The 27,892-nt window shown below is 40.8% G+C and overlaps 1 protein-coding gene across 5 annotated transcripts in view; it reads right to left on the bottom strand.

Annotated features, from left to right (window-relative positions):
* Positions 1-7,816: 7,816 nt before the first annotated feature.
* OGDH (oxoglutarate dehydrogenase) overlaps positions 7,817-27,892 on the bottom strand; it is a 53,537-nt gene continuing 33,461 nt past the window's right edge. For all 5 annotated transcript variants that reach the window (XM_087969671.1, XM_087969675.1, XM_087969670.1 and 2 more), the window contains 13 exons: positions 27,015-27,194; positions 25,557-25,709; positions 24,900-25,002; positions 24,374-24,502; positions 23,637-23,787; positions 20,920-21,047; positions 20,625-20,803; positions 18,583-18,654; positions 17,933-18,055; positions 15,669-15,741; positions 14,821-14,984; positions 13,995-14,149; positions 7,817-9,081 (listed from right to left, as the gene is read on the bottom strand). In XM_087969671.1, coding sequence (XP_087825797.1) covers positions 8,961-9,081; positions 13,995-14,149; positions 14,821-14,984; positions 15,669-15,741; positions 17,933-18,055; positions 18,583-18,654; positions 20,625-20,803; positions 20,920-21,047; positions 23,637-23,787; positions 24,374-24,502; positions 24,900-25,002; positions 25,557-25,709; positions 27,015-27,194 — 1,731 coding nt within the window. In that variant the 3' untranslated portion in view covers positions 7,817-8,960. The remainder of the gene's footprint in view (positions 9,082-13,994; positions 14,150-14,820; positions 14,985-15,668; positions 15,742-17,932; positions 18,056-18,582; positions 18,655-20,624; positions 20,804-20,919; positions 21,048-23,636; positions 23,788-24,373; positions 24,503-24,899; positions 25,003-25,556; positions 25,710-27,014; positions 27,195-27,892) is intronic.

Genomic DNA, 27,892 nt, shown 5'->3' with positions numbered 1-27,892 from the left:
TAAAACATTCCCCAGGATGTAATGAAGATGGAAAGTTTCTAGGCACCAAGGTTGGCTGGAGTCTCATGGGTGCTTTGGAAGTTTCACCCAGATAGTCAGGAAAACTGCAATGAAATGATCTTGAGTGCTTCTGAATCCTCAATTGAGGAAGCAACCCATCTGACATTACAGAAAAAGAATGGATAGTAAAGTTGATGACATCAGCAAGATGGTGAAATTGGCAGCTTTGACTGACAACATCAACTAATTTTAATGTTGATTGTAAGCCCTTTCTGGAAGGTCTTTGTATCTGAAACAGAAAAAAGGGAAAATGGTAGCATACAGATTTGATGACTAGGAAAAATAGTAGGTAATAGGGAAACAAAATCAAAGTAATGATGTAAACATAGGGTGAGAGCTTAGTACAAATACTTAAAGGTAAAGGTTCCCCTCGCACATACATGCTAGTAGTTTTCGGCTCTAGGGGGCAGTGCTCATCTTCGTTACAAAGCCAAAGAGCCAGTGCTGTCCGAAGATGTCTCCATGGTCATGTGATTTAATTAGGGCAATCGCTGGAACCCTGACAGCTGGCATTACTAAACACCGAAGGCGCACAGAACATTATCTTCTCACCAAAGTGGTCCCTATATTTCTACTTGCATTTTTACATGCTTTTGAACTGCTAGGTTGGCAGAAGCTGGGACAAGTAATGGGAGCTCACTCCGTTATGTGGCGCTAGGGATTCGAACTGCTGAACTGCTGACCTTTCTGATCGACAAGCTCAACATCTTAGCCATTGAGCCACCACGTCCCTTAACAAATACTTATATCTATTCTAAAAGAAAGATTGAAGTCGTTCCTTTTGCTTTCTGGACTTTGAGTTTTTCTTTTTTTCATTCTTCACTCCCGCCCTCTTTTCTATCTGAATTATTAGTTTTTGTTTCTATTTGGAATATCTAATAAAGTTATTTCAAGAGAAAAGGAGCGAGAACAGTCCATCAAGGGAAGAGCCAGGCCTTTCCTATGACCTCTGAAAGCTTCCTGCTTTGTCACTAATGCTATCACCAGAGGAAGGAGCAAACTCTCACAGATGTCCCTGGAAGAGGGGCGTTCGACAACGCCTGGGTCAATCCCACCAGAGAGTTGGGATTACTGCCCGTGATCCTTTACCTATTGCCCAGAATGATGTCTTCTTCTTCTTGTGCCATATCTGTCATCAGACATTGCTGATCACGTTGGCAGCCCTATTTTTATCAACAGCCATATGAAAAGTGCTGCTGAGTTTTGTCCAAATCAGTCCCTTAGATTTTGAAGCCACGATGTTCTTCTTCTACCTGGATCTTGTTTGCCTTCAATCTTTCCCTGGAGGATTAAGTGAAGAATGCCGTATTTTTTCGGGTGTCTCACCACATGTCCAAAATATTCTAACTTTTGCTTTTTTATGGTTTTGATTATTTCCCTTGGCTTCCCAGGTGGCTTATCACCTCATTTCTGATTTTGTCAACCCAGCTTATATGTAATAGCCGCCTATAAATCCACATTTCAAACGCTTCTAGTCTCTTCAACTGGTTTTCTGTCAGAGACCAACTCTCCACTCTGTAGAGCAGGATAGAAAAGATGTAACATCTGACAAGCCTGATTTTCAAGCGGGGCGCCTCGTAGAAGTGGCATGGGAGCCTCCATGGCTCTCTCCCAGGCCACACTTGCTGTTAATGGTCAATGCCCTGCTGGGACAGCTGACTGGCGCAGGAGAGCAAGTCCCTGCTCTCCTGTGAGCGTAGCTCTACCGGGTCCCCGGGAGCTGCACTGATGTTATCTTGTTTGCTTTTTGCTTTTTTTGTAGCTAAGAAGGAGATCACTATACTATTAGCTCCAGAGACATTAGCTCTTAATGTCAAAAGAGCTGAGTCAAAAAGCTAGGGGTCTCAGCAGAGGCTGGCTTTTTATAGTGGCAGATTCGGCTCTATGACATCAGAGGGTGGAATCATATCTCAATTCTGGACTCTCGAAGCAGCATGGAGGAGATGTAATATCTGACAAGCCTGATTTTCAATCTTAGGCTTATGTCGTGACTGCAGAAGACCTTTTTCATTTTGAAGAATGCTGTTCAAGCTTTCTCTATCCTTGTTTTTACTTCAGTGGTCATGTTCCAGCTTTCCAGTGAATGACTAGACTGAAAGAATTTAATACTCTACTGCAGCCAGGGAAAACTCCATCTACTCAATTTAGTCTACATCCTGTATTGTATAATTGCTACTTTGTGAGCATTATCTGAAGGTGCAGAGGCTGGTCAAACTCCAAATGTATGTCATCCTGAAAGAACACTTTTCTTCTGGCTTTATGTATAAGCATCAGTTAAAATCAGATTGTCGATACATTGAGTCATTTGTGCAGATGTGCCATCAGTAATTAGCTATCTGTAATGCTTGCTCATGTATTTAACCCCAATTCTAAAATTATAAACAGTTCCCTCCATGTGTCTTGGAAGTCCTGGGATTGTCCTTTTTTAAGAGTGTAATTCTTCATACCTACTTAACTCAGATAACTTGTGTTACCTTTTAGAACATAGAGAACAAATATTTTCAAAGACTAGACTTGTTTCTTATATTATCTAACTGTCATTTTTAAAGTTTCTTCATCAAAAAACAATATTTGGTTTCTTATAGGTAGTTAATAGCCAGCAGTTATACTTTACAAACAGAGGTAGTATTCAGCAGGTTCTGACCAGTTCTAGAGAACTGGTAGCGGAAATTTTGAGTAGTTCGGAGAACCGGCAAATACCACCTCTGACTGGAGATTTTACAGCATCCTTCCCCTGCCACACCCATAGAACTGGTAGTAAAAATTTTTGAATCCCACTACTGTTTATAAAAATCCTAATTTTTTCAGTAGTTACAATTGGGTAGTTATATTGTCCCCCTGTTCATAATAAATAGAAAACTTATGTAATTTCTCCCATAGCAAATTAATGAGAAAAATGTCAGAATTAGCTGCAGCTTTTTCTATACTAGAACATTTTGATTTTTTCTATGATGGGAACACCACTTGCTATGCTCTGAGGATTTGTTTCAGTTGAAATCCCCTATAGAACTAAGTATTTGCTGCAATACATTCTAAAGTAATGTTTGGTCTGATAAAAGATATTGTCTTTCCTCTTGTGCTAAGAATCTGCTGCCATCTAGTGCATCATTAATATATGCAAGTATGTGAGAATCTGGTCTGCTTCAATAAAATACATTAGCACTTTAAAGAGGATTTGGAGCTAACAACTTGACACAGAAAGTATCTTCCAGGTCTAGACATTTTCAAAAAGTTAAGTACCCACTCTGTACTGCAGCCCAAATTAATGTATTTATTCCTGCAAGGTGAGAACCAAGTTTTCCTTAAACCAGGTGCCTTCAGAATATTTGAGGCAGACTTCTATTAGTTCCAGCTTTTGGAAAACTTGAGGATGGGAGGGAATATATACCAGTGATCCCTAACCTTTCCAACTTTGCAGGCTGAGGTAGGGGGGCAACGACAAGAAATGGTTCTCTGTGAGTGGCAGATGCATGCAGCTCCATTTGTGTGAACGGCAGAATGGAGTTTTGCACACGTGGGAGTGCCTGCCACTCAAACAAATGGAGCTACGTGTGTACATGCTCGCCCATCGCTTGCATGGTTCAGTTCCTAATAGGCTGCAGCCCAGGACTTTGGAAATCCTGATATAGACCAAATCATCCAAAGGCCACCATTTTGGGAAAGGTCAAACTCATGGAAACTGTAAGATGAACGGAACATGTCCACAAGGACATCCTTGCAATAAAATATTTCTCCAGAATTAGACGACCATTATACTGCTTTGATGCAACTGACAGATATGAAATACAAAAATCTGGGTACATTAGATTACATATTATAACTAAGTTAGTCTTCTTTAGTCTGAGTTCTCCAGTTGTTAATCTACAAGCTTCCAGAATTCTTAGTTACTGACCATGCTGGCTGTTATTCCTTATATTTCCTTGAAGGCCACTGATAGAGGAAAAATCAGAAATCATTTGGTAGCATCTTTCCAGAATAAAGGTGTGGGTTTTCCTGAATTGTAGCTTACTTCGGCAGATAGCAGACTATTTTGTTAAGTCTGAAAACATGCTACCAGACTTATGATTTTGGGGTACCATCATTCTCCTTCTGCAACAGTAAGTTGTTCCAGATCTGCATCTTCAAAACAGTTGTTCTAGACAAGGGAACAATGATAAAATCCACAGGGAACTGAATGCAGTGCTTTATTCTAACAGTTACATAAGAGAACCTACTGAGGTGTCATTTCAGGGTCACTTACAAGGTGCATATACTATTTCATGGTGTGATAACCATGGCACTTCTCAAATTCTGTTCTCATAAACTATCCTGCATGCACACAGCTCAGTTTGACATTGTTGCATTGTTCTCTGTTCTTGCTGGATTAACAAGATTTAAAAATGCATTTCTAATCTTCGCAAACTCACTTGGCAAATTGTTAGAGATGCCTTAAAATGGAGAAGGAAAAAATATGCTAAGAAAGTGACCCATATAGGAAATCCCCAAGTGAGACAAGACTTAAAAGTGCAGGTTTTCCAAACTCACACTTTCAGAGAAAGTAGTGTATATGCAGCATTAAATCTGGACTGGACTTAACATGAATACATTGGAATGATTAAGGTGATCATATGAAGAAGAAATGCAAAGTGTTTTGGGCTTATCCTCAATCATGTCAAACACCATATAATGAAAAGTACCTTCAAACAAATAAAAGGAAAAGTCTTTGAAGATCAATAAACAACTTACCACTGCTCCTGCATCTCTACCAAGGACAAACTGAACCATTCACTATTTGCAAAGGGAACACATTTTCAATTTTTTTTCAATCTGCAAACCCCACTGGAAGGCCAGCCCACACGTTTGGTTACACGTTTTTGTTTTAGTTAGCACCTGTGCTGTCTCCTGACGGGTGGGGGAAGATATCAAAGCACAGATAAAGCATGCATCTTCTTCCTATGCTGCAGTCCAAACAAAAATAATCTTGCTGGAACTATTCAAGCCTTTTGCCTAAACAGTTGCAGAAATCTTTTCTCCAGCAATTTCGTCTTAACAGATTACAGTAGTATGTTTTGCCAAAAGATTAAAGCTTCTGGTTTTCAGAAGCTGGAGATTACTATCTATTTGCTGATATTTGCATATGATCACAAGAAGCACCACCTTAAATTTCCTGACATGGGAAAGGGAGAAAATGCCAATGAAATCAGTTTTGTTGTCAAAACTAGCATATTTATAAGCTTGTGTTAAAACTATTTCTCAGTACTGAGGGCAAGTTATCAACAATAGCATCAATTGTAGTTTAATTTGCATCAAATTGAGTCATAATGTATTAGTGCCAATTTACACAAGTATAGATGAAATTCTGCCTATGATTTTTCTTAAAATAAGCAAATTTCTGTGCTTGATAGCTATACAGCATTACAGAAAGGCAGAACATTGGATTTGCAGTTCCATGGCAGAAAACTGAAACTCATCCCATTAAAGATTCTGACTCTATTAAGCACAGTAGGTTGCAGACCTACTGAGCCTTTTTTGCAATTCAAGTCTTCCATTGATGAAATAGCTGCCTTGAGACACAGTTCCTTTACTTTATGGTTATAGCCAACTAAAATTCTTTTAATGACAATTTATAGGACAATTGGTTGTACACTTGCTTTTGCTTTGGCCAGATTTTACAGTTCTGATTAAGGATTACAGACTGTGACATTTCTGGACTTTAAAAGAGGCACACTAGCTTTAAAAGAAGTACAATTCAACATCCATACTGAATGGGTAACAATTCTGCTTCTGTGAGCAATACAGCCCTTATGTACAAGGACACCTTCAGAATGCTGCAAGTGCTTTCAGCTAGATTGTTTGGAGATGAGCTGTTTCCAATATAGAATCAAGAGGGCTCTTTAAACACCATCTAGGACATGTCACTAGCCTACAATACTGCCTTCCCTGCTCGCAGCTCTGAGTCTGCAAAGTTATGGTCTGAACAGCCCCTTACCCAAGTTCATTCCATATGGCCAGAAAGGTAGATCAGGCTGTCCTGATCTGAGTAAATCAGACAACTAAGCCAGCTGGACACATTCTAAGCCAGAAGATCAGGCTTTATTATATAAGCCAAACACATCTCAGTTTGATTTTGTTTTAAAATCAAAATAAATAAATCAGGCTGGGAGGTAATATGAAGATCCAGAACGGAACTGGGCCAGAACAGACAAACTCCTCTCTCACCAGTCTCTAAGTTTTGGCAAAAGTTAGGCACACCAGCATTTTTATTTCTTTTCTCACCATAACGTCACTTGAAGTAATCATACAACCACACCCTTGAAAGCCTAAGTGTCTCAATGGTAGAAATTGCTTGGAATGTGCTGCTTGCGTTAGCAAAGCAACACAGATACATATAAAGTCTTCATTAGGTAGCTCACCTCTTGTGTGGGCTGTGCGGCTGACAGCCCACACAAGAGGTGGCATGACAGAAGCTGCCCTATTAACTAGATGGAACCCATGTTGGATATATAACACTGAAGGCAGCAACCAGGAATCTCCTGTTTTTTTCTGGGTATGGTCTGTGTATGGTCTGAACATGATTCAGAAGTACTCTGGAGCTGGCAAGAACACAGCTCTTCTCTGCTATTCCTTAACCTCGCCTATCTTTTTTTTTTTCAAGGATCTATGCCAGATTGAAAAAAGAGCACTCAACTCACTGAGGATAATCCTCCTCTTAAAGAAGTCACATCTTTGTCTCAAGCTTGTATGTGAAAGCTTGAAAAAGATAGGAGGCTTTAACAAACCGTAGCAACATACTGGGCTTGTGCAAGATCTGAACCATTTCTTGTAAATGATTTTCAAGACATGCACAGTCTTTGTGTATGCGTGTACTGTTGGAGGTATGGAATGCTGATATAGCAGAGGATCATATCATTTAGAGGTTCAGGAAGTCAAAGCAGAACACAGAATGAAAAAGCAAAACTACATGTCAAGTCCAGAATGGGAACTACTGGATGCAAGAGAAGATCTTTGGCCAAGAATGTCTTCTGCTGTTGTCCTCTGCCAAAGCAGTGAGGTACATTTTATTGTAGGCAGACAACAGCAGTTACTTGGAAGCCACCATCAGTTCCTGAACGAGTAAAAGGAGCTCATTAGCAGTCCCTGCCACAAAGGATAAATGTGCTTCCATTGCCCAGTGATGTTTCTTGAGCTCTGGATTTTAGGTGGATGAGAGGGAACACCAGCACAAGTAAAGCCAATCTACATTTTCCATTGTGTGCTTTAATTAAGTAGAAATTTTCAGATTTAGGTGGAATCTCTTCAGTGCTCTTAGAAGGCTTCTACCTTAAGAATCTTGTTTTAGATAGAAAAGTATGTGCTGAAAAGCCAAGGAAACTCGGCGCCTGGGAAGCCTCCAAAAGATACAAGATAGGGACAAACCAAACTGGGAACACTCACAGAATGGATGTTGGGAACTACTTCCCAACCTTTTTAATCTCTCAAGTGTAACTGATTTCACCCATCAAAAATGTAAGACAATATGAGTTATTTCCCCAATCAGAAGAGCACACAATCTAACCTCTGCTTACAGTTTATGCCCATAATACTTAAAGTACCTTACGTATAAATATTTCAGCAAATAACATGTGTATGTATGTGTATTGACCCATGTATCCATATGTAGAGAAACCCTTGTGCATAATAGAAACCATGGCTGAAAAATTATTTGTGACTATGTCAGTGGCATGACACAAGTTATGATCCAACTTTCTTCAAACTAAAGAATTATACAGGCCAAAAATGGATTTTCAGACTTTTAAAATTTGTCACTCCCATATACACAAGTACTTCTTAAAATATTGTTATATCCATAAGTTAAATCCTGTGAAAGAATTATATCTTCTAAATTAAATTAGTGTAAAATAAAAGTTACACACTTTTGCCTAAAATTCAGGGGGAAATGGGATAATGAATATAGAGTGGGGGAAAAAATTCTATTCAAGAGACAGAACAGAATCTCTAATGAAGTAATTTTTACTGGTGTATAAAATGACAAAACAAAGAGAGAGCTAAATTTCTTAGCAGGGACATTGGAACCCAATGAATTTTCAGATTTTTTAGGTATGTTCTTTTCTAGATACTGAGTCAGAGCCAAAAGCTAGATGAAATTGAAGGCCCATATAGTTATGGTTATGGTGACCATGTTAAAAAAAGATATATTAGATGCCAAGATTCAAACAGGCCCTCATCCAGGATGTGATTTGAATTAGTAAGAGTTACAGTTTGATAAAACAAACACCTAGGTCTGTGCCTTGCAGATTATCCTGCTTCCTTCATTAAAAGAAACAAGATTTCCATAAAATATCCTCAAAGAGGTACATCTAGTGAAGACAATACTAATTGTTAAATAACAGCAGTAAAACAGTGTGAGCCCAGGATTTTCAATGTCAGAGATATGGAATATTGTGGAAAGGTAATATTGTCACCAAAATCAAGTTCAATACCAGCTCACACGCACCTTGAATAGTGCAATGGGGGATGAAAATCATAATTTGTCACAAAGCAGTGCGAGCTCCAGATTAATTTTGGGATTAAAGTCAAGAATCAGGCATTAACTAGAATCCACCATACCACCCACTACCAAGGGTTATTTGGAAGGCCAATATTAGTCCCTTCGAAGCTCTCATCCTGGAGCAATGGAGCAAGGTAAGCCCAGGGGTTTGTGCAGGAGTGAATCCAGAAGATGCAGCAACCCTCAGAAACCTTAACACAAATATTCAGACAGGGATTGTTTTGATGGGGCACTTCTTTTAACAGCAGGAAGAGGTTAATAACAAGCTCCTTAAGTTAGCTTACAAGTCTATAGTTAAAGACACAGAAAAGAAATGATAGATAGAAACACCATAAACACAGGGTGTTGGGACAGAACTAAGGTCCAGATGCATCTAAGACAAGCCCTTGAAAGAGTCGAGGTTGAAGGCCGTGTCCAGCAAGCGTTGCAGTTCGGTTAAGTGATTCTTTTTGTTTCCTGTTGCTGGGGCAGCAGCAGGTTCTCGGCCAGCATACCTAGAGGGAGAAAAGCAGACAGACAATTGCTTACTTGTAATTGCTGCTTGTGCTATTTTTTTTTTTAAATTTATTTATTTATTTATTTATTTATTTATTTACCTACCTACCTACCTACCTCCTACCTACTTACTTCCTGTATATGGCATATAATAATGGACTAGAAATATATTAACATTTCACCTAGATTAGTAAAACACAATAAAATCTACATGTTAAAAGATCTGGGTTCAAATACCAATGTCTAGCCCATCTAACCATTGAAGTGTAGCATCATTTATATTAAAAAAAAATCGTGGACTATATATAACTTCAACTTACAGCTAATCACAATATGATCTACAATTTGACTCCAGTCACACTGAGGGGAAGATGCTAGGCCTCATTTATACAGAGAGTCCTGGCAGATGCCACGTGAGATGAGAATCCTATTGAAAACTATCCATTGGTGACGTGGTAGTTCAAAGCCTGGCATCCTTTTTTGTGTGGGATCATCTTCCAAAGTCTGGGTGTTCAGTGACCCATTTGGCTTTCCATTGGGAATCAATGTTAAATCGTGCTTAAATTGTTAAATTTGACTGGTATGTACAGATTTTAAGGGAATGTTTGTGCCCAAAAATAAAGCCTGGGCTATTGAGACTTTCTGTGTCAGCATGTTCTTTTCTTCTTTTCCTAGAACAGACCACTCCTGTGCTCTCACTGGAATCAGACTGATTGTGCCAGAGCAATTATATAAACCTATTGTCAGCCTTCAAGATTTCCTTCCTTTGCTTTGCATCTTTCGGCTGTCATAAGTAACAGGGGGAGGAGGGGGGACATAGTTATGGGAAGCGAGCTGAAGGTTTTACAAAAAAGAACTGTATAAGTTGGGGGGGGGAGTTTCTTATGTTTCTTTCCTATGCTATGCGCAAGCGCTGCTCTTTATCAAAATATGTCCAGGTCAACGGACAGAGGCCTCATCACCACCTGGAGATGCCCACATGACGTTATATACAACTTTTTATCGAATGGACAGTTTAAACTATTATGGGTGGGAACGTTGCCATCACTTTGTACACACATTCATTTACACATTCATTTTCTCAGATTCAGAATCCTTTGATGCTACCACTTGATTGGTTCTGGAAGGGATAGCTGCAAAATGGATGGTGACTTTGCATAATGATAATGCTCCCCAGCTGATGAATTATGATCTGTTCATGACAGCATTGTGTGCCAGATTTGAAGACCCACTAGCTGAACATAAGGCTAGGATTAGGATGAAAACCATAAATTGGGGCGGAGATCAGTGGCCCATTACACCCAGGAATTTAGAGAGCTGGCGTGTCATATTTGAGGCTGGTCCCAGGGAGCCCTGATAGAAGCTTTTAAAGATGGGTTAAACAAAAATGTTTATCAGAGCTGCATCGCCAGAAGGGACCCCAGTGAGCTGCAGCTGTGGTACGTGCTGGCAGCAGAAATGGAAATTGATCTGACCCAAAACAGACACAGGGGTGGCCTTGGTTGGAGAAAATCATCCCCCCCCCTCACTCCTCGAGAAGCCTCAAAGCCTCAAAAGGGAGGGCCGGCGGCAAAGCCCAAGACTACTGCATGCTTTCGATGTGGGAAGGAAGGTCACCGGGCTGTAGACTGTCTACCAAGATGGAGAAAAAGCGGGTGCTAGAAGGAGGAAGAAAACCTGAAAAAACTCCAGTCAAACCTTGCGAAACAGCTCTTAAAGCCGAAGAGGTTGTAGAGATCGCCCCTCCGAAAAGAGAGGAGCTGGGAACTCCAATCTCTTCTGAAGAGAGTGAATCCAAATCGGAAGACGACTCGCTGGTAAGTCCAAACAAGGGCCCTATGACCATCCCAGTGAGATTAAGGCTACCCACGTTGGGAGCCCAAGAGGAAACGTTGGCCTTGTTAGACTCAGGGTGCACAAGGTGCGTAATCAGCTCAGAAGTTGTAGAGAAAATGGGTTTAAGGCTAAAGACTTCTAAAATGCCCATAGCCTTTTGCCAACTGGATGGATTGGTAGCCGGGGGTGGCCCTACACATTTCATAACAGAACCAGTAGAAATGACAATGGGGAAGCATAGAGAGACTTTGTGTTTTATTGTTGCCCCTGGGATGGAGTGCCCCCTACTACTGGGTTTGCCCTGGCTCCGGAAATGGAACCCCCAAGTTGACTGGAGGAGAGGATCACTGCATATACATACTGACCAACCTCCAGAAGGGGAGGGGCAATCTCAACAGAAACCCCCGAATCCCACAGAGCTGGCCTCCACTGGCACCGAGAATCTGAGGGGAGAGGAGAAAATTCCTGAAGAATATTGGGACTTAAGGTATTCAGTGAGAAGGCCTCGGATGAGCCCCCAATCGCTCAACAGATTGTAGTGTTGAAATTTTGCCAGGAGTGAAACTCCCAAAACCGAAACTGTACTTGATGACACCGCGGGAGCTAGAAGATCCAAGCCGATGTGAGTGATGTAGCAGTGGGGGCGGTGTTACTTCAAGCAAACGAGACGGGGACTCTGCAGCCGTGTGCATATACCTCCCGTAAACTAACTGAGACTGAAAGAAGATGGGCATCTGGGAAAAAGAAGCTTTTGCAGTTTGCTGGGCTCTGTTAACCTGGAGGCATTTTCTAGAAGGGGAAAAACACCCCTTTGAGGTGTGGACAGATCATAAAAATTTAAAGGCTCTGAAAACACCTCGGAAGCTGTCTCCCAAACATGTTTGCTGGGCGCAGTACTTCAAACGCTTTAATTTTTAATTGAAGTACATTCCAGGGGGGAAGAACTTCATGGCGGATGCTTTATCTAGATTACCTCAATATAATAGTGCCTGCCCAGAAGTGGTCCGGCCTATTGTCCCAACCAAACAGTTGGTGGCTCCAGTGGTTACCAGAGCCCAGAAAAAGAGGGAAATTGATTTATCAAATAATTTATCTGTACAGTTAAAAGAAGCTCTGAAACTTGATGATTGGTTCCTGGCTCACTCAAATAACTGTATGGTTAGAGATGGATTGGCATGAGTGGGGGCCAAATTATAAGTACCAGCAAAGTTGAGAAACCAAATATTACAGCAAGCTGATGACTCTAAAGCTGCTGGACATTTTGGATTTGTAAAAACCTTACACTTGGTTAAAAGGCAATTTTGGTGGCCTACTTTGAAAAAGGACATTGAAACTTATGTGGCTAGTTGTCCTATCTGTGCCTCAGCCAAACAGCCTCCTGTTAAACCAGCAGGCTTGCTACAAAATGTAGCTAGACCAACTGCTCCATGGAAAGAAATTTCTATGGATTTTATAGTGGAATTACCTGAGAGTGGGGGAAATAGTTATTTGGGTAGTAACAGACTTGTTTTCCAAACAGGTACACTTCATACCTTGCGCAAAAATCCCACCTGTGAAAACTTTGGCTAAACTGTTTATTTTACATACATCCAGGTTACATGGTGTTCCTGAACACATAATCTCAGATAGGGGTGTCCAGTTTACCTCAATTTTTTGGAAGGAGTTCCTGAAATTGTTGGGCTCCGCCCAGGGCTTAAGCTCTGCCCACCACCCACAAACCAATGGGCTTGTGAGAGAACTAACTCGATATTGGAAAAGTATCTTAGATGCTATATAAATTATCAGCAAGATAATTGGGCAGACCTATTGCCATTCGCTGAGGTAGCGTATAACAATTCGGTTCATAGTAGTACTGGGTTTACTCCATTTAAAGTGGCTTCGGGACAAGACTTTGTACCCATACCCAAGCTTCGACAGGAAAAATCTAGCATTTAGTCATTAAGTGAGTGGATAACCCAACTCCAGCTTTCTTGGCCGGTTACCCGTAAAGCATTAGATGATGCTCATCAAGCTCATAAAAAAATTGCAGACAAAAAGAGAGCTCCAGAAAAACAATATCAGGTTGGAGATAAGGTCTTCTTATCCACCAGATAATTGCAGACCACACAAAAGTCAAAAAAGCTTGGATCTAAGTATGTCGGACCTTTTCCAATTGAACAAATTGTGAATCCTGTGGCTGTCCAACTGAAATTACCAAAAACTCTCCGACGAATCCACCCTGTCTTTCATGTTAGTTTATTAAAACCTGAACATACCTCCGACCTGAGACCAGCTCAGGTCGATCCCCCCATGCGTTTGTTAATTGAAGGTGAACAACATTTTGAAGTTAAAGAAATTTTGGATTCTAGGAAACAAAGAGGTCGACTCCAATATTTGGTTGTCTGGAAACATTTTCCTCCTTCCCAGTCCAAATGGGTGAATGAGAAGAATGTTCGAGCTCCTACGCTTATCAAAGCATTTCATACTAAATATCCTGACAAACCCTAAATTATAGTACTGTGGTATTACATGTACATTATTCTTTTATCTTGTATTCTTTTTTCTTTTATAGGGCTAACGCCTCTTTTGCAGGAGGGCCGAATGTCAGCCTTCAAGATTTCCTTCCTTTGCTTTGCATCTTTCGGCTGTCATAAGTAATGGGGGAAGGAGGAGGGACATAGTTATGGGAAGCAAGCTGGAGGTTTTACAAAAAAGAACTGTATAAGTTTGGGGGGGGGGGGAGTTTCTTGCTTATGTTTCTTTCCTATACTATGCGCAAGCGCTGCTCTTTATCAAAATATGTCAAGGTCGACAGAGGCCTCATCATCACCTGGAGGTGCCCACATGACATTATATACAACTTTTTATCGGATGGACAGTTTAAACTATTATGGGTGGGAACATTGCCATCACTTTGTGTATGTGATTTACGCACTCATTTTCTCAGATTCAGAATTACTTTGATGCTACTGCTTGATTGCCAGTAAAATATATCTTTTCTCTAATTAATGGAGTCTATGTATTTATTTCTTGGATTTTGAATGGAGCACCAGCTGACACCTATCCCTCTATCAGAGTAGCCGAAGAAGCCCCTTACCACACTGGCTTTGCACGGTCAATGGTTGTGCGGAGTCTAGGTTTCACATAATCATAATATCCTTGGTTTTTGTGCTCTTCTTGACACCAAACTAGGTCTGCATTGGGGTATTTATGGAATTCCTTCAGCAGGAGGTCAAAAGGGAATGGCGACAGCTAGAAAGAAAAGGCCTTGGGTTGATTATGAATGATTTTCAGCCTTCTACCTTTATAAACAAATTGTAATAGGAAAATTTTAAAAAAGGTCAGTCTGGTTTACAAGCTCCATGGGGAAATGGAAAAACAAGCATTCAATCCATAAGATACTTATACAATTAAAAAAGAAAAAAAGGACTGAGTAATGTATCAGAAATTTAAAAAGTTGTTAAGGCCAAGAAGGACTTTCATTTAGCAATATGTTGGGCCTAATCCAAATATTCTGCAGGCAAAGTCAGATCATGCATACTTTAACCTCCATCTTGGCTCATTTGCTAGGAGGAATGAAGAGAAAATTCATAAGCCTGTTCAGATATTTGCTGCACAAACCTTTTAGGATTCTTTTCAGAACCAGACGTCTGTCAGAAACCTGCAAAATATTGCAGAAAACCTGACTCTACTTCAGAACTGTAGTCCACGAAACAAAGCTAGAGGACCAGAATATGCCTGATACTTAAATTTTACTTTTGCCAGTGGAAGACTTAGTCATTTGGCGTACAAGTATAGAATTCTTTAGCTTCTTGTTTATAAAATTCTAGTGAGTTTCAAAATACTTATTGTTTAGAGCTAAAAAAACATTCCGGGATCCTACTTTTGTTAAGTCAGCAATATCATTCCCACAAAAGCCCTACCTGCTCTACCCTTGTAATGGCCACATCTGCTTCCCTATTCCGTGTCTTCCGCTCTCGAATAAGTTCATAATAAAGTTTACCAGTGCAGAAGAGAACTCGTTTGACTTGTTCTGGATTCTGTGCTGCCAGACTAGTGTCTGAGATGACACGCTGGAAATGAGTGCCTGGAAAACAGTGGAGGTTATTATTTTTTGTTATACATCAGTATACATAGTAAAATCCGCTCCAAGGAGTTTATAAAAAAGAGGAACGGGACAAATATGAGGAAGTTAACAAAAGGCAGAATTAATAGCAGGGTATCTTTTCCATAAAGGCCTGATTTTGTTGACAGAAACCACACTATTCTTTGAAGCCACAGGATTTGTTTAAAATATCAAGATTAATGATAATTGTTGGTGTACTATGGCTCCAACTTTAAAGCTTTTGTCAAATGCAAGTAGCAACGGAGCACTAATCCCTGTTCATGTATTTCTTCACAGGAAACTCCAAGTAAAAGCAAAGTGTTACGCTGCCTGTTGGAGGAACATCATAACAAAATTCATGACCTTAAACCAAGGTCTTGAGGACTGAGTCAGAGAAAAATGACAGCTCCAACTATTTTGCTACATATGAACTCTTTCCCTGGGTATCATTTAGTGATGGTGATAATTTTTCCTAGCACAGAAGACCCAGACATCCAAAACTGACTCTGTTCCTATGAAGGTTAACAGAACTTTAGGAAGGCTGGCATGCAGAGTTGTCTTTGTGACCTTGTGTTTCAAGAGTTTCCTTGCCTAATTGTTCAGTCATATCTTCCCTCCTACCAAAGAAGACATTCCTCCCTAGCCCTGATCCCAAATCTACTGTACCTGCCAGCATTTCATCAAAGCTGGACCGAGCTTCAGGGTGACGCAACAAGGACTTTGGAGTGAAGACTATCAGCTAAACAAAAGAGAGTGGGAGGGAGGGAGAGATAGGACCAGGGGAACACGACCCAAATCAATACTGAGGTGTAAGAACAGAAATGTTCAGAATTTAATGAAAGAACAATAATCCAAAGTTAATTATTCAAAGGTTCTATTTTTAACATCATCAGAACTGTACTCAATGTTATTAGGGGAACACTGACCAAAGAGGCACACAACCAGGATAAAGTAATTTTTCATACTTATCAGTAAGATATTTAGCAGGAATGCAAAACAATAAAAGTGCTCTTTTCGGTAACAATATCTTTAGTGATAGTCGAAATTACAGGCTTAATTAATGCTCTTGCTAAATTTGATTTGATAGATTTGAGGCTGATTTTAGTTATTGTAATGTAGGTACTGATGAGTCAATACGAAATGCTTGCATCTACCTCTGTTCGTCTTTTGATTGTATTGTTTAAATTATTAAAAGGGACTGTTTTAAATACTCTGAAATGTTTGATTTCAATCATTTCTTGAATAAGACTCAAATGGTGGTGAAATCCAAAATGTGCACTTGCTGGGATGCTGTAGAGATCCTAAAGTATTTGGATCTGTAGTTTAGCTTTTGGAATAGTAATATATCTGCATTCGGCAAAGTACAGACAATGCTCTGAAGTAAGAAAGCCTCAAGAAGGTAAGAATAGAAAGTATGCCAGCAGATTTCATGGATTCAGTGAGAAAAGGAATCAGGCTGAGATGGCTTTAAAATACAGTCATGGAGGATTCTGGTGGCTCTGCAGGCTTCCCATCTCAGAAGCAGTAAACCTGGATGCCAGGAGGGGGGTAGCTATGAGGAAGAGCCACAATCTTAACTCTGGGTTTCTTGGCTTTCCAAAAGCACCGAGTTAAAGGCTACTGGAATCAGGATACTGGATTGGATCCATTCTGCTAGCACTATATAGGCAGTCCTTGTTTACCGACTATTCATTCAGTGACCTTTCAAAGTTATGATAGTTCTCAACATTATGCCTGTGGTGCCCCTGCAGTCATGTAATCAAAATTCGGACCCTGGGCAGTTTGTCCACAATGACAAGGTACACTTCAGCTCCACTCACTTGCTTATCTCTCCCCCAGATCTGCCCTTTTGACTGCCTGCACTCTGCCACCCTTGCTACCTTGCACCCCCAAGGCCCTGCACTCTACTGCCCTTATTGCCCAAAGCTGATTTTTGCATCTTCTTCCTCAACAAGATACACCCAGTTTGAACCTTCTTGAAGCAGCTGTAGGCAGCTGCTGGCATGCCTCAGCAGCAGCAGGAAGAAGAAAATGGTGAAAATTAGCTGTGCAAGGGAAATGCAAGTCAGGCTGGCAAGAGCAGCAGAGGGAACAGGAGCAGCAGGGGCAATGGAGTGGTAGATGCAGAGTGGCAGAGGGGACAAGATGGCAGGAATGGGGGATAGATAAGTGAATGGGGAGAGTTGAAGCGGCAATGAGAACAGCAGGACAGGACAGAAGTATAAGCTCCTGGCCTAACAACTGCAACTGGAACTATTAAAATTGTCACCTCTAAGTAGGGAAGTCTTGATGTTTCACTAAAGGACTGCATCTCTTAATGGCAGAAATTCTGATCCCAGTTAGGGTTGTTAAGCGAGGATTACCTGTATTTGATACTTCCCTCATTATCTGCCACTCAGTTCAACTGCTCTGAAAAAAGTTCTTTTCATCAGTCAGAAAAACAAGAGCTCCAGGATCATTGGGTTATAATATTTTGTAAGATACAATTTAAAATAATTTGCCTGAAAACTAAGGTATTAATACTCAGTAGAGTGTATCAGCTATGACTAGCTAATTAACTTTTAAGGCATGAATATGTATGTGGCATAAAGTTCAACAAGGAAGTGAAAACATTTGACCACTGTCTTTTATTGGAAAGAGAACTCCTAGGTAGTGAACAGGGTGCTGTAAAAAATGCCAAGGAACAGAACTGGCCGGATAGTCAGAATCCACCAAGAAAAACAGGCTCTTTGCAAATTAACCTTGTTTATAGTTCCCCCATCCAGCAGTGTTTTTCTTTGACTAGTGATAAGTTCAGAATTGTTTCACAAGTTATCATGTGCCACTTTCTACTTGACTTCAGGGTCTAATTAAAGCTCGAAAGCTAACATGGGGGGGAAGGGAGAACCCATGTCCCTCTTTGTACTAAGGAAGTCATTCTTCATACTGACTGGTTTCCGGAAGGGGAGAAGTATCTGCCGCCGCATAACATGGAAAAAGTTTGCTGGAGTGGAGCAGTTTACAACAATCCAATTGCAGTCGTACAGCTGGCGCACATCAAAGTCGTCTAGTTTCTGTAGGAAAACAATGATGGAGTTCAGAAAGGAGAAGAATTGCGTGCATTGCCAAAGTGATCGAAGAACCTGAAAATCAACTGTGAAATATATCTCTGGAACTAGGGAAGGGGGTTCCCCTTAAAAGGTGAGAGGAAGCAAGACAGCTAAACAGGGCGGGATGAGAGCCAAATTATAGTAGGCCAGATGTTTTGAGGATTTTTTTTCTTTGTAAGTATTTTGTTTTACAATTCTTGCATTGCCCATCTCAAACTGCTAGCAATCTGTGACACTTTTTATTTGATGGATATTGGTTAGATGTTGAATTGGGGGCTCTAATCTGCATCCTTGTAATCTCAGGTTGCCTACCCTGAAGTAAAGCACTGAGGTGATTACGGAGTGTTTAGGGACACATGGAGGAGTCCTTCAGTCTACAACAAGACTTATCCCCCCCGCCCCCCAACTCTTCTCGGCATTCTTAGAAATGTGGCTAAGAGACGTGTGGACAGAAGGAAAGTATGGCCAACAAGCACTCACAGCCAACTCACCGGGAAGACATCTGGATCATCATTGCACATTTGTAAGAATCGTTCTGGTCGAGCAGAAGAATGCTCAGGGCCCTGCAACAGATATGGGACTTCCTTGAGTAATGGCTTTTCCTTGGCTAAAGAGAACATTGAGGCAAAACTGAGCATTTCTTCCAGAAAGAGAGTTGCTATAGAGCAGGGGTGGGCAAACTTTTTGGCTCGGGGGCCGCATTGACTTTTAAAATTTGACAGACGGGCCGGGTCAGCACAAGATTTTTTGGGAATCGCCCCCCCACCCTTTCCCCCCCTCTTCTCCTCCTTCCCCTCCCCTCGGAGGCCCCCTGAGTCAGAAGTTGCTACCGCCGGCGCAGCTCCGTGCGGCTCCAGTCCCGCGTTGCCTCGGGAAGGGAAAGGCAAAAAGGAAGAGCCGCGGCGGTGCTTTGCAACGGGAGCAGCGGCACCGGAGGCTCAGGCTCAGCGGCTCCTGGTTTTGCCTTTTCCTTCCCAAGGCAACGCGGACTGAGCCGCACGGAGCTGCGCCGGCGGTAGCAACTCCTGACAGCCCCAGCCGGACACCTGAGCGAAGCCCGGGCGAAACTGCCTGTTGCTGCTGCCGGAGCACTGCCGGGTCACCTCCTCCAAGCAGCCTGCCCGCCCGCCGGGCTTCCCCTCTGCCACGCGGCTCGGGGCCAGGCGCGAGCGCCCGCGAGTTAAAAGGAAGCCGAAAGTTGCTGGGAAGTTGCTCGGGTGCTGGGAGCAGGCTTTTAAAGTGCCACCCGAGCAAAGTTTAAGCAGCCCGCCCGCCCGCTGGGCGGAACCCTTCCCGCTCCTCGGCGGGAAGACGCTCCAGCCTGCAAACTTTGCCTTTGCAAAGCCCTGGAAGCCCCGGAAAACCGAGCAACTTCCCAGCAACTTTCGGCTTCGTTTTAACTCACGGGCGCTCGCGCCTCGCCCCGAGTCGCACGGCGGAGGGGAAGCCCGGAGCGCTGCCAGGTCGCCTCCTCCAAGCAGCCCGCCTGCCCACCCGCCCGCCGGGCTTCCCCTCCGCCACGCGGCTCGGGGCCAGGCGCGAGCGCCCGCGAGTTAAAACGAAGCAGAAAGTTGCTGGGAAGTTGCTCAGGTGCTGGGAGCAGGCTTTTAAAGTGCCGCCCGAGCAGGACCGCCGAGCCGGGAAACGGGGCACCAAGGCAGGGCAAGGCTCCACCAGCAGCGGCCTAGCTTTAGGTGGCTCCAAGCAGCCCGCCCCGCCCGCCAGGTGGAACCCTTCCCGCTCCTCGGCGGGAAGACGCTCCAGCCTGCAAGCTTTGCCTTTGCAAAGTTTAAGCCTGGAAGCCCCGGAAAAAAAGGGGATCGGCGGGGACTCACCTTCTGAGAGGTCGCACTCGAAGGTGATTTCAAACTCCCAGCCGAGGCCTTTGCAAATTTCTTTTCTTTCCTACCCCTAGATCGCTCCGCACTGTTTTGCAGCTTTGGGGGCCATGCGGCACAGCGATTTTTTTTCAGGGGCGGGCTGCATTGGACAGACCAACGGGCTGGATGTGGCCCGCGGGCCGTAGTTTGCCCACCCCTGCTATAGAGCAATGGTTAAAGTAACTGGATAGGAAGCAGGGAGAACCATGTTCAAGTCCTCTCTTAATAATGGAATTAGCTGGACGACGTTAAGCCAGTTATTTTTTCCCTTAGCTTTTTCTATCTTGATAGAGGTAAATGAGAAATCAGCCAATGGCTCTGAAATGCTGAACAAATGATGTAAAAAATAATAAACAAAGCAATAAAGAAATAAATCTAAATTCAAACCCCCAATTTAATATGCACTATTAGGCACTTTTCCATGTTCTAATATCAGAACAAAAGTTAATATTATTTCTCATTTTCAATTTTGTTATGCTGACACAGGCTTTAATGTTTTTAATTACCTCAACATATGCAACAATTTTCAATGCAGGGCAAATACATATATGTAGGATCTAATTTAACACAGTCTAAACATAGATATTGTCTAAATCCACCTATCAGGCAGGTAAAAGGAGACTTATTAGAAAACAACACAAATGTTTCCTTACCATGCCCTCCATGCCATGGGGAAGAAGAAGTACAATGCCATTCTGCCTCACCCATTTGGCCTGCCCAGAGCAGATGAACTGGTCGATGATACACTGAGCTGTATTGTGGAAGTCGCCAAATTGAGCTTCCCAAACCACCAAAGCATTGGGACTGGCCATAGCAAAGCCAAGCTCAAATCCTGCATTGATAGAAATGGAAAGCTCTTTTGGGTGTAGGAAGATTATCAGGGAGGGATAGACTTAAAAATCAACAGTTTATATAACTCCTTTAAGTTTTAGTAGGGAAAGGACATACCTAGGACTCCATATTCTGAGAGAGAACTATTGCAGACAGTGTAAGGAGCTTGATTTGGCCACAGATGATTCATGGGAATACAGGTTCTCTTGTCAACATTCTGATCATGCAAGACATGGTGCCGATGGCTGGAGAAGATAAAAGTGAAAATTTTATTTAAATTCCTGGCAGAAAACTACTCCTCTAAATCATGGGCCTTATACTATACAGCTGTCACAGACTTCAAAGCAGCTTTGAATCTGATTTCTAGGCCCAACCTGTTGTGCAAATTGCAAAACTCTTCTATAGACAGAAGGCTGCAACTACTAATCTATACTGCAATCTCTGTAATCAAATCCCCATAAAAGTTAAATAAAGCTCCAAAGAATACATGTGATCATGTATCCTCTGTGATCATATTAAGAGCAATTGCGTTCTCTTCGCTGATGATGTAAAGCTGTTCAATACCACAGACAATACTGCTACCCTACAAAAAGATCTTGACTATGTATCTGAATGGTCAAACAAATGGCAACTTCAAATCTCAACAAATAAATGCTCTGTCTTACATATTGGCAAAAAAAATCAGAAAATAAAATACAAGCTGAATAGTCAAGATCTTGTTGATGACCCAAGCTCTGTAAAGGACCTTGGAATACTCACCTCTAATGATGTAAGTGCTAGAGCCCACTGCAACTACATAGCCAAAAAGGCATTAAGAGTTGTTAACCTAATCCTACGTAGCTTTTTCTCTGGTAATATCACACTACTAACCAGAGCATACAAAACATTTGCTAGACCAATACTCGAATACAGTTCATCAGTCTGGAACCCTCATTACGTATCTGATATTAGCACAATTGAGAAAGTCCAGAAATATTTCACAAGAAGAGTTCTCCACTCTTCTACTCGTTGTAGAATACCTTATGCCACCAGACTTGAAATTCTAGAACTAGAAAACCTTGAATTACGCCGTCTTCGGTCTGACTTAAGCATGGTATATAAAATCATACATTGCAATGTCCTACCTGTCAATGAATACTTCAGCTTCAACCATAACAACACAAGAGCACACAATAGATACAAACTCAAAGTAAACCGCACCAAACTTGATTGCAGGAAATACGACTTCAGCAATAGAGTGGTCAATGTCTGGAATACTCTACCCGACTCTGTAGTCTCTTCCCCAAACCCCAAAAACTTTAACCTTAGACTGTCTACTACTGACCTCACCCTTTCCTAAGAGGTCTGTAGGGGGCGTGCATAAGCGCACCAACGTGCCTACCGTCCCTGTCCTATTGTTTCTCTTATTCTTTTATTTTTTCTTATATGTACCCATTTCATGTATTCACAACCATGTATACACTTATACTTATTATCTTGTAAACAATTGGCAAATCAAATAAATAAATAAATAAATAAATACATCATTTTTTCCTATTGCTTTAGGAAAGACAAAAGGTTGTCAATAAGGATCCAAGATATCAGACCAGTGAGATAGAGGACACAGACAAGGCAGTTGTCAGTGTTCCAACTAACCAACTCCAAACCAGTAAACTCCAAGACAAGCAATTCCTCAAAGTTCCATTTTATTAGAGTTGTCATATTGGCAAATCTGGGAAAACCCGAATTTGAGAGTTCCAGGTTTTCCTTTCCCAAAAGAGAATCAAAGATCCATCCCCCTGCATCCATCAATCCATCACATGGCCCAATCCAATCTTCCTCCCAACTGGAGACATCCCTCCAGTCAATCCCCTCCAGGTGCAGAGCAACATGCCCTTGATTCTCTGAGAAAGAATGTTGTTATGTCTAAATTTCTACCTCACTATGAAATCCCCCCTCCCAAATACCCAGGCACTGACTGTGGCAGCCTCGAAGCTCCAAAGAGAAAAATGGCTTCCAAGGCTGACAGCAGTATTCCTACCCCATTAATTATTTAATTATTATATTAATGCACTAGTTGCCATGATAAATTACTTCTCACCAAAACTAGCCAAGAACCATATTTCAATTTCATTATATGGAGATAGTCACATTAACTTCCCTGACAGGCTTATAACAGGTGCCCAAAGTTTTGGCCAATTATTTCTAGTTTTGGCTCTGGAAATGAACTACAAAAAGACCAAAGTGATAGTCTTTGTGAAATGCCATCCTATTTGGACTCCAAATAATCATTCTATCGAGCGGGCTAAATATGTTTTCCATGCCACAATCTTAAGCGCAACATACAGAGAATATGTACTACAAAATGCCCAGTCAGCCACAGCCACTTTGCAATCATTTTCTATACTAAAGGGGACTGATTCATCCCAGCTGCATGCCAAGTATACTCAGTTAAATATGAAATGCCATTGATCCGCTAGAGTTATACTCCAATTTCTTAGGAACCTATTTCAAGTTCCTTGCTGAGTCTCAAACACATTTGTCTGCAGTAGGGATTGAGATTACTACTCAGTTACACACCTTCAGGTATTGGGTCAAAGTATACTTTGCCCTTCCTGGTCTGATATCTTGGATCTTTACTGACAACCTATTGTCTTTCCTAAAGCAATAGGAAAAAATGGTGCTTCTGGATTTTCATTAATCCAACTTTGTACATTTGTATACTGATATCCACCTAGCCTAAGCTGAGGATAATGCTAACAACATTTTGCATTTGCCCCCAAATGTTATGGATTTTCACTAAAATCCTGTATTGGTTAAAGAAAGACTGCCCATGTATAGTCAACACACTTTACCTGAATGTTCCTCTTTCAACATCTTGTCCACTCAGCCGAATATGGATTCCTTCTTTAAGAAGAGAGCCAAACGCCATATACTCTGCTAAGGCCCAGTCTACAGTCCTATTGGAAACCATCTCTCCTCGTGTTTTTAGAATCCTGCTTAAGCCTTTAGAGAAAAAATAATAATCTGATTGAAAACTTTAAGGTAGTATTTTCCAAAATGTATAGATGCCTTTTCAGATGAAGCAAGTCTGTTGCTTTGGGTAGCAAACAGTGAAGAATATTGCATCATACATCACTTCAGTAACTGAGTACCCTTCAGATGTATGTACTACAATTCCAGAGTCCTCAACATGCTGGCTGTGGAATTTTAGGAGCTGAAATTCACATGCCTGGTAAGGATGCTATAAATCAAAGCACAAATATAAACTGTAAAAAAAGAACAAAGACCAAGACTGAAAGATTAAGTTCCAAAGTAGAATCTATTTTCATCTTAATTTGTTGACAGCTTGGATTGGCTATGAGGTAGGCCCAAATGCACTAGGATATAATACATGGAATCCTGTTAGCTATCATTAAAACATGCAAAACACAAGCAAAATACTGATTGTTCCCTCAATTCTGAACATCTATCTAAGACAGGCTTCAAGGAAACTTTGCAAAAGACCCGTCCATGCAAGTAAGATACTGCATTTTCTAATGAAATAATTTAAAAAGTAAAACTCAACGGTTAAAAATATAGAAAACCATACCCCCATGAATGGTAAAATTTTCAACAGGAACTGAACTGGCCACCTTTCCTATATGGACCAAATCTTCTTCAGTCAAGCCGGTAGAAGGACAAGTCATGCTCCGAGGTTGGCCATCCAGGGTGAAGAAACCTGGACATTTCAGAAGATGACATAAAAAGATGCAAGGAAGACATTCACAGGAGGAACAAGCTCTAGTTAGAACAATTCCTTAAAGATGTTCCTCATTGCCAAATTTCTTTTGAGAAGGTATTTGGCAAATAAACTGTCCAATTAAACTACTGGATCATCCTGCCAGAGCATCTGGGAGAAGAACAAAAATTCTTTATCAAGTGCCTCTTAGTTTAATGCAAGCACATTTTGTTTATTAATAATGCTGATTACCTCTTATGATCCTTGTACAGAATTTTCAGAACTCAGAGTACTAGGCAAGGACAACTCATGTTTGTGCCAGAAACGGCAAGTGCAATCTTTTGGCCAAGAACTATTTTTTTTCTCAATGGCCATTAGCAAGCAGACAGTAACTTACCAGGCCATGGAGAGTCTAACCAATGCTTGATGTGAAGGATTTTTTCATCCTTGGACCTGGCATGAGCCTCTTCACAGATTTTGTCATACTTGGAAATTTCCTCCTGGAATACAAAAGGAGCATAATGTAGAGATGACCCCAAGGACAAATACTATCAACACTTTACTCTAAACAAAATGCCTTCTTAGAATTATAACACATTTCTCAACCAAAACTAGTAGTAGCAATCACTGTAATTTATCTACTGGGCTGGGAATATCTGTTTCTATTTTGTCTATAATAAAGTCAGAGATTCTGCTGGGGCAAAGATGTCCCTATTTATGAAAAGTTGTTTCCAAAGTGTGTGTGTGTGTGTGTGTGTGTGTTCCTATAACAAGCCAGTTAATATACACAATAGCATATATCAAGTTAAACAAGTTTCAATAAGCTACACGATATCAGAGAAATTTTATCAGTTGCCACAGAAAAATAAAATTATTTTACTAATCCTGGCTGCGTATTGAATGTTTCTGTATAGTGTCATCTACTGTAATATTTAAAAAATGTAAAAAGTCTCTGAAATTATGAAATGTTTGATACCACAATGGGATGAGGAATATCAAGATATCTAAGCATGGCTGGGCTACAGAATGATTGTTAAGCCATAAATGAAAGTACCTCATATTCTGGTTGATTTACTACTCCTTGTGAAATCAGAGTCTCAGCATACTTCTGTAGCACAGGTTTCTGTTTTCGGATCTGCTTATACATTAATGGCTGAGTGAACATTGGCTCGTCCATCTCATTATGCCCATTTCGCCTGTAGCACACCTAGCATGTTTGAAAGGAAGAAAATTCCCAAATATTTATTCTTGACCTAAACAATTCATCTTCCCAAATTAAAAAGAAAGTTTTCAAATTCAGTAATTAAACGGTAATGCTTGATTGAGACCAAGCATAGGTGTAAAGTGATGGCAAATGAGCAGAACTAGACAGCAACATTCCCTGGAATGTTATCAGAAAAGAAAACATTCCAGCTTTGGAAAATTTTACATTCTACTTAAAACTTATCTTTCCACCATTCCACAAAACCCTTTGAAAATGATCCTCAGAGAGGGGGATATGGCCAAGTAAGGCAAGCTATTATTTATTTACTAATACAAATACCATTGACTTATGCAGACTTCCAGCTATAAACTGTCCTTGTTTTCAACATGTCTATATACCATTTCAGATTCTGATTTTTATTTTTTTAACTTCATCTCTTCCTCTTGAGGATCTAATGAACTGCATCCAGTCACAACTTTCTTAGTATTCCTCTCAACCCATTATTTCTTCCATCTATATTTGTTCTGCAGTTCAACCCTCATGAATTCTCTCTATGTAACCAACCTGGTATAGCATATTTCTTTTTAACTGATCAGTCACTTAGCATTCATTTAGAGGTAATTTATTCTAGAGTCCCTCTCTTCTGGTTTTGCCACAGACATTTCTCAGGTCCTACATTTCCATTCTTCTCAACTCACTTTCAATTTTCTCTTGACATGCCTCTTGACACCCCACATTTCTATATAATAAAGTCCATCAAAGCCCACACATAGTTACAAATAGTCCTCAATTATGACCATAATTGAGCCCAAAAGTTCTGTTGCTAAGTGAAACATTTGTTAAGTGAGTTTTGCCCCATTCTATGACCTTTCTTGCCACAGTCGTTAAGTGAATGGCTGCATATATTAAGTTAGTAATATGGTTGTTAAATCTGGCTTCCCCATCTCTTTTGCTTGTCAGAAAGTCTCCAAAGGGAATCATATGACCCAGGGACATTGCAACCATCACAAATGAGTCAGTTGCCAATCCCCTGAATTTTGATCACGACCATGGGAATGCTACAACGGTTGTATAAGTGTGAAAAACGATCATGTCCCTTTTTTCAGTGCCATTGTAACTTTGAATGGTCACTAAATGAATTGTTGTAAGTTGAGTACCTGTATTTTTTCCTGCTTTTAGGAAAATAGTACCCACCATCTTTCTACTATCATTCCACATCTAAATCATTTTTAAAAATACTTATTAAATAACTTATTATATAACCCCAACTAAAAGTATCAGTTTGTCAGACAAATCAGTACTACCTACCAGATCCACAACTACATCTTTGTGGAAAGTACTTCTCCATTCAGCTGCCACATTGCACACATATACTACAGCCTCTGGATCATCAACATTGACATGGAAAATGGGTGCATTAACCACACGAGCCACATCTGTTGGATATGGGGAGGAACGGGCCATACGAGGATCGGTAGTGAATCCAATCTGAGATGACAACAGAAGCCATTTTAAAAAAATAACCATAAAGGTAATTACAAATTGTATGAGGATTTAATTAATACATCATCACTAACTCTCAGTTTTTTAGGTGATAAATGGAAAAGTTAGTTAAATGTTGAAGGAACGTCTTTTGTGGAACATTCCTTCCTGAGAATGATATGTATGTATAAAAATACTGAGACTTTAGCATGAAGCATGGATTTTAAAAGGTAATGTCCCCATTCCTAGTTCTGTCAAGAATAGTCAAAAGATGAAAATAGCACTCAGGGTGAATCAGAGGAGTTAAGAGACATATACTGTGAAAAATCTAATTTTGTTGACAATTCTAAAAACCATTCTATTTTTTCTGGAAAAGGGAAAAAATTAAACTAGCCTTAATTCCGTAATTAACATTAATAATTTCTTTCCTCAAGATAGGGTTAGGATTCTTTGCTGTTTGGTGACTCAAAGCTACTTCAGCAGTGTTCCATCTTTTGTTTCATTTATTGCTAGTTCTATACTTGCAGTCTTGTAAGACTTGCATTTGGCATTTTCACTTTTGTTTGGGCACTTCTTTCTGATTCAAACAGTACTGAATGTCCTAGAACCCTAAAGCTGTTCTTTCCTACAATCTTCCCAAAGGCCATAGGTTAAAAGAGAGAAGCCCAAGACCACTGCTTTCCTATTCCAAAAGTCTTTTCACC

Source organism: Notechis scutatus, chromosome 7 (genome assembly GCF_049901735.1).
Source record: "Notechis scutatus isolate UNSWTSFEM ecotype Mainland chromosome 7, rNotScu1.2, whole genome shotgun sequence".
Classification (NCBI taxonomy): Eukaryota; Metazoa; Chordata; class Lepidosauria; order Squamata; family Elapidae; genus Notechis; species Notechis scutatus.
The sequence above is the reverse complement of the archived record's forward strand: the minus strand, read 5'-3'. Positions and strand labels throughout refer to the sequence as shown.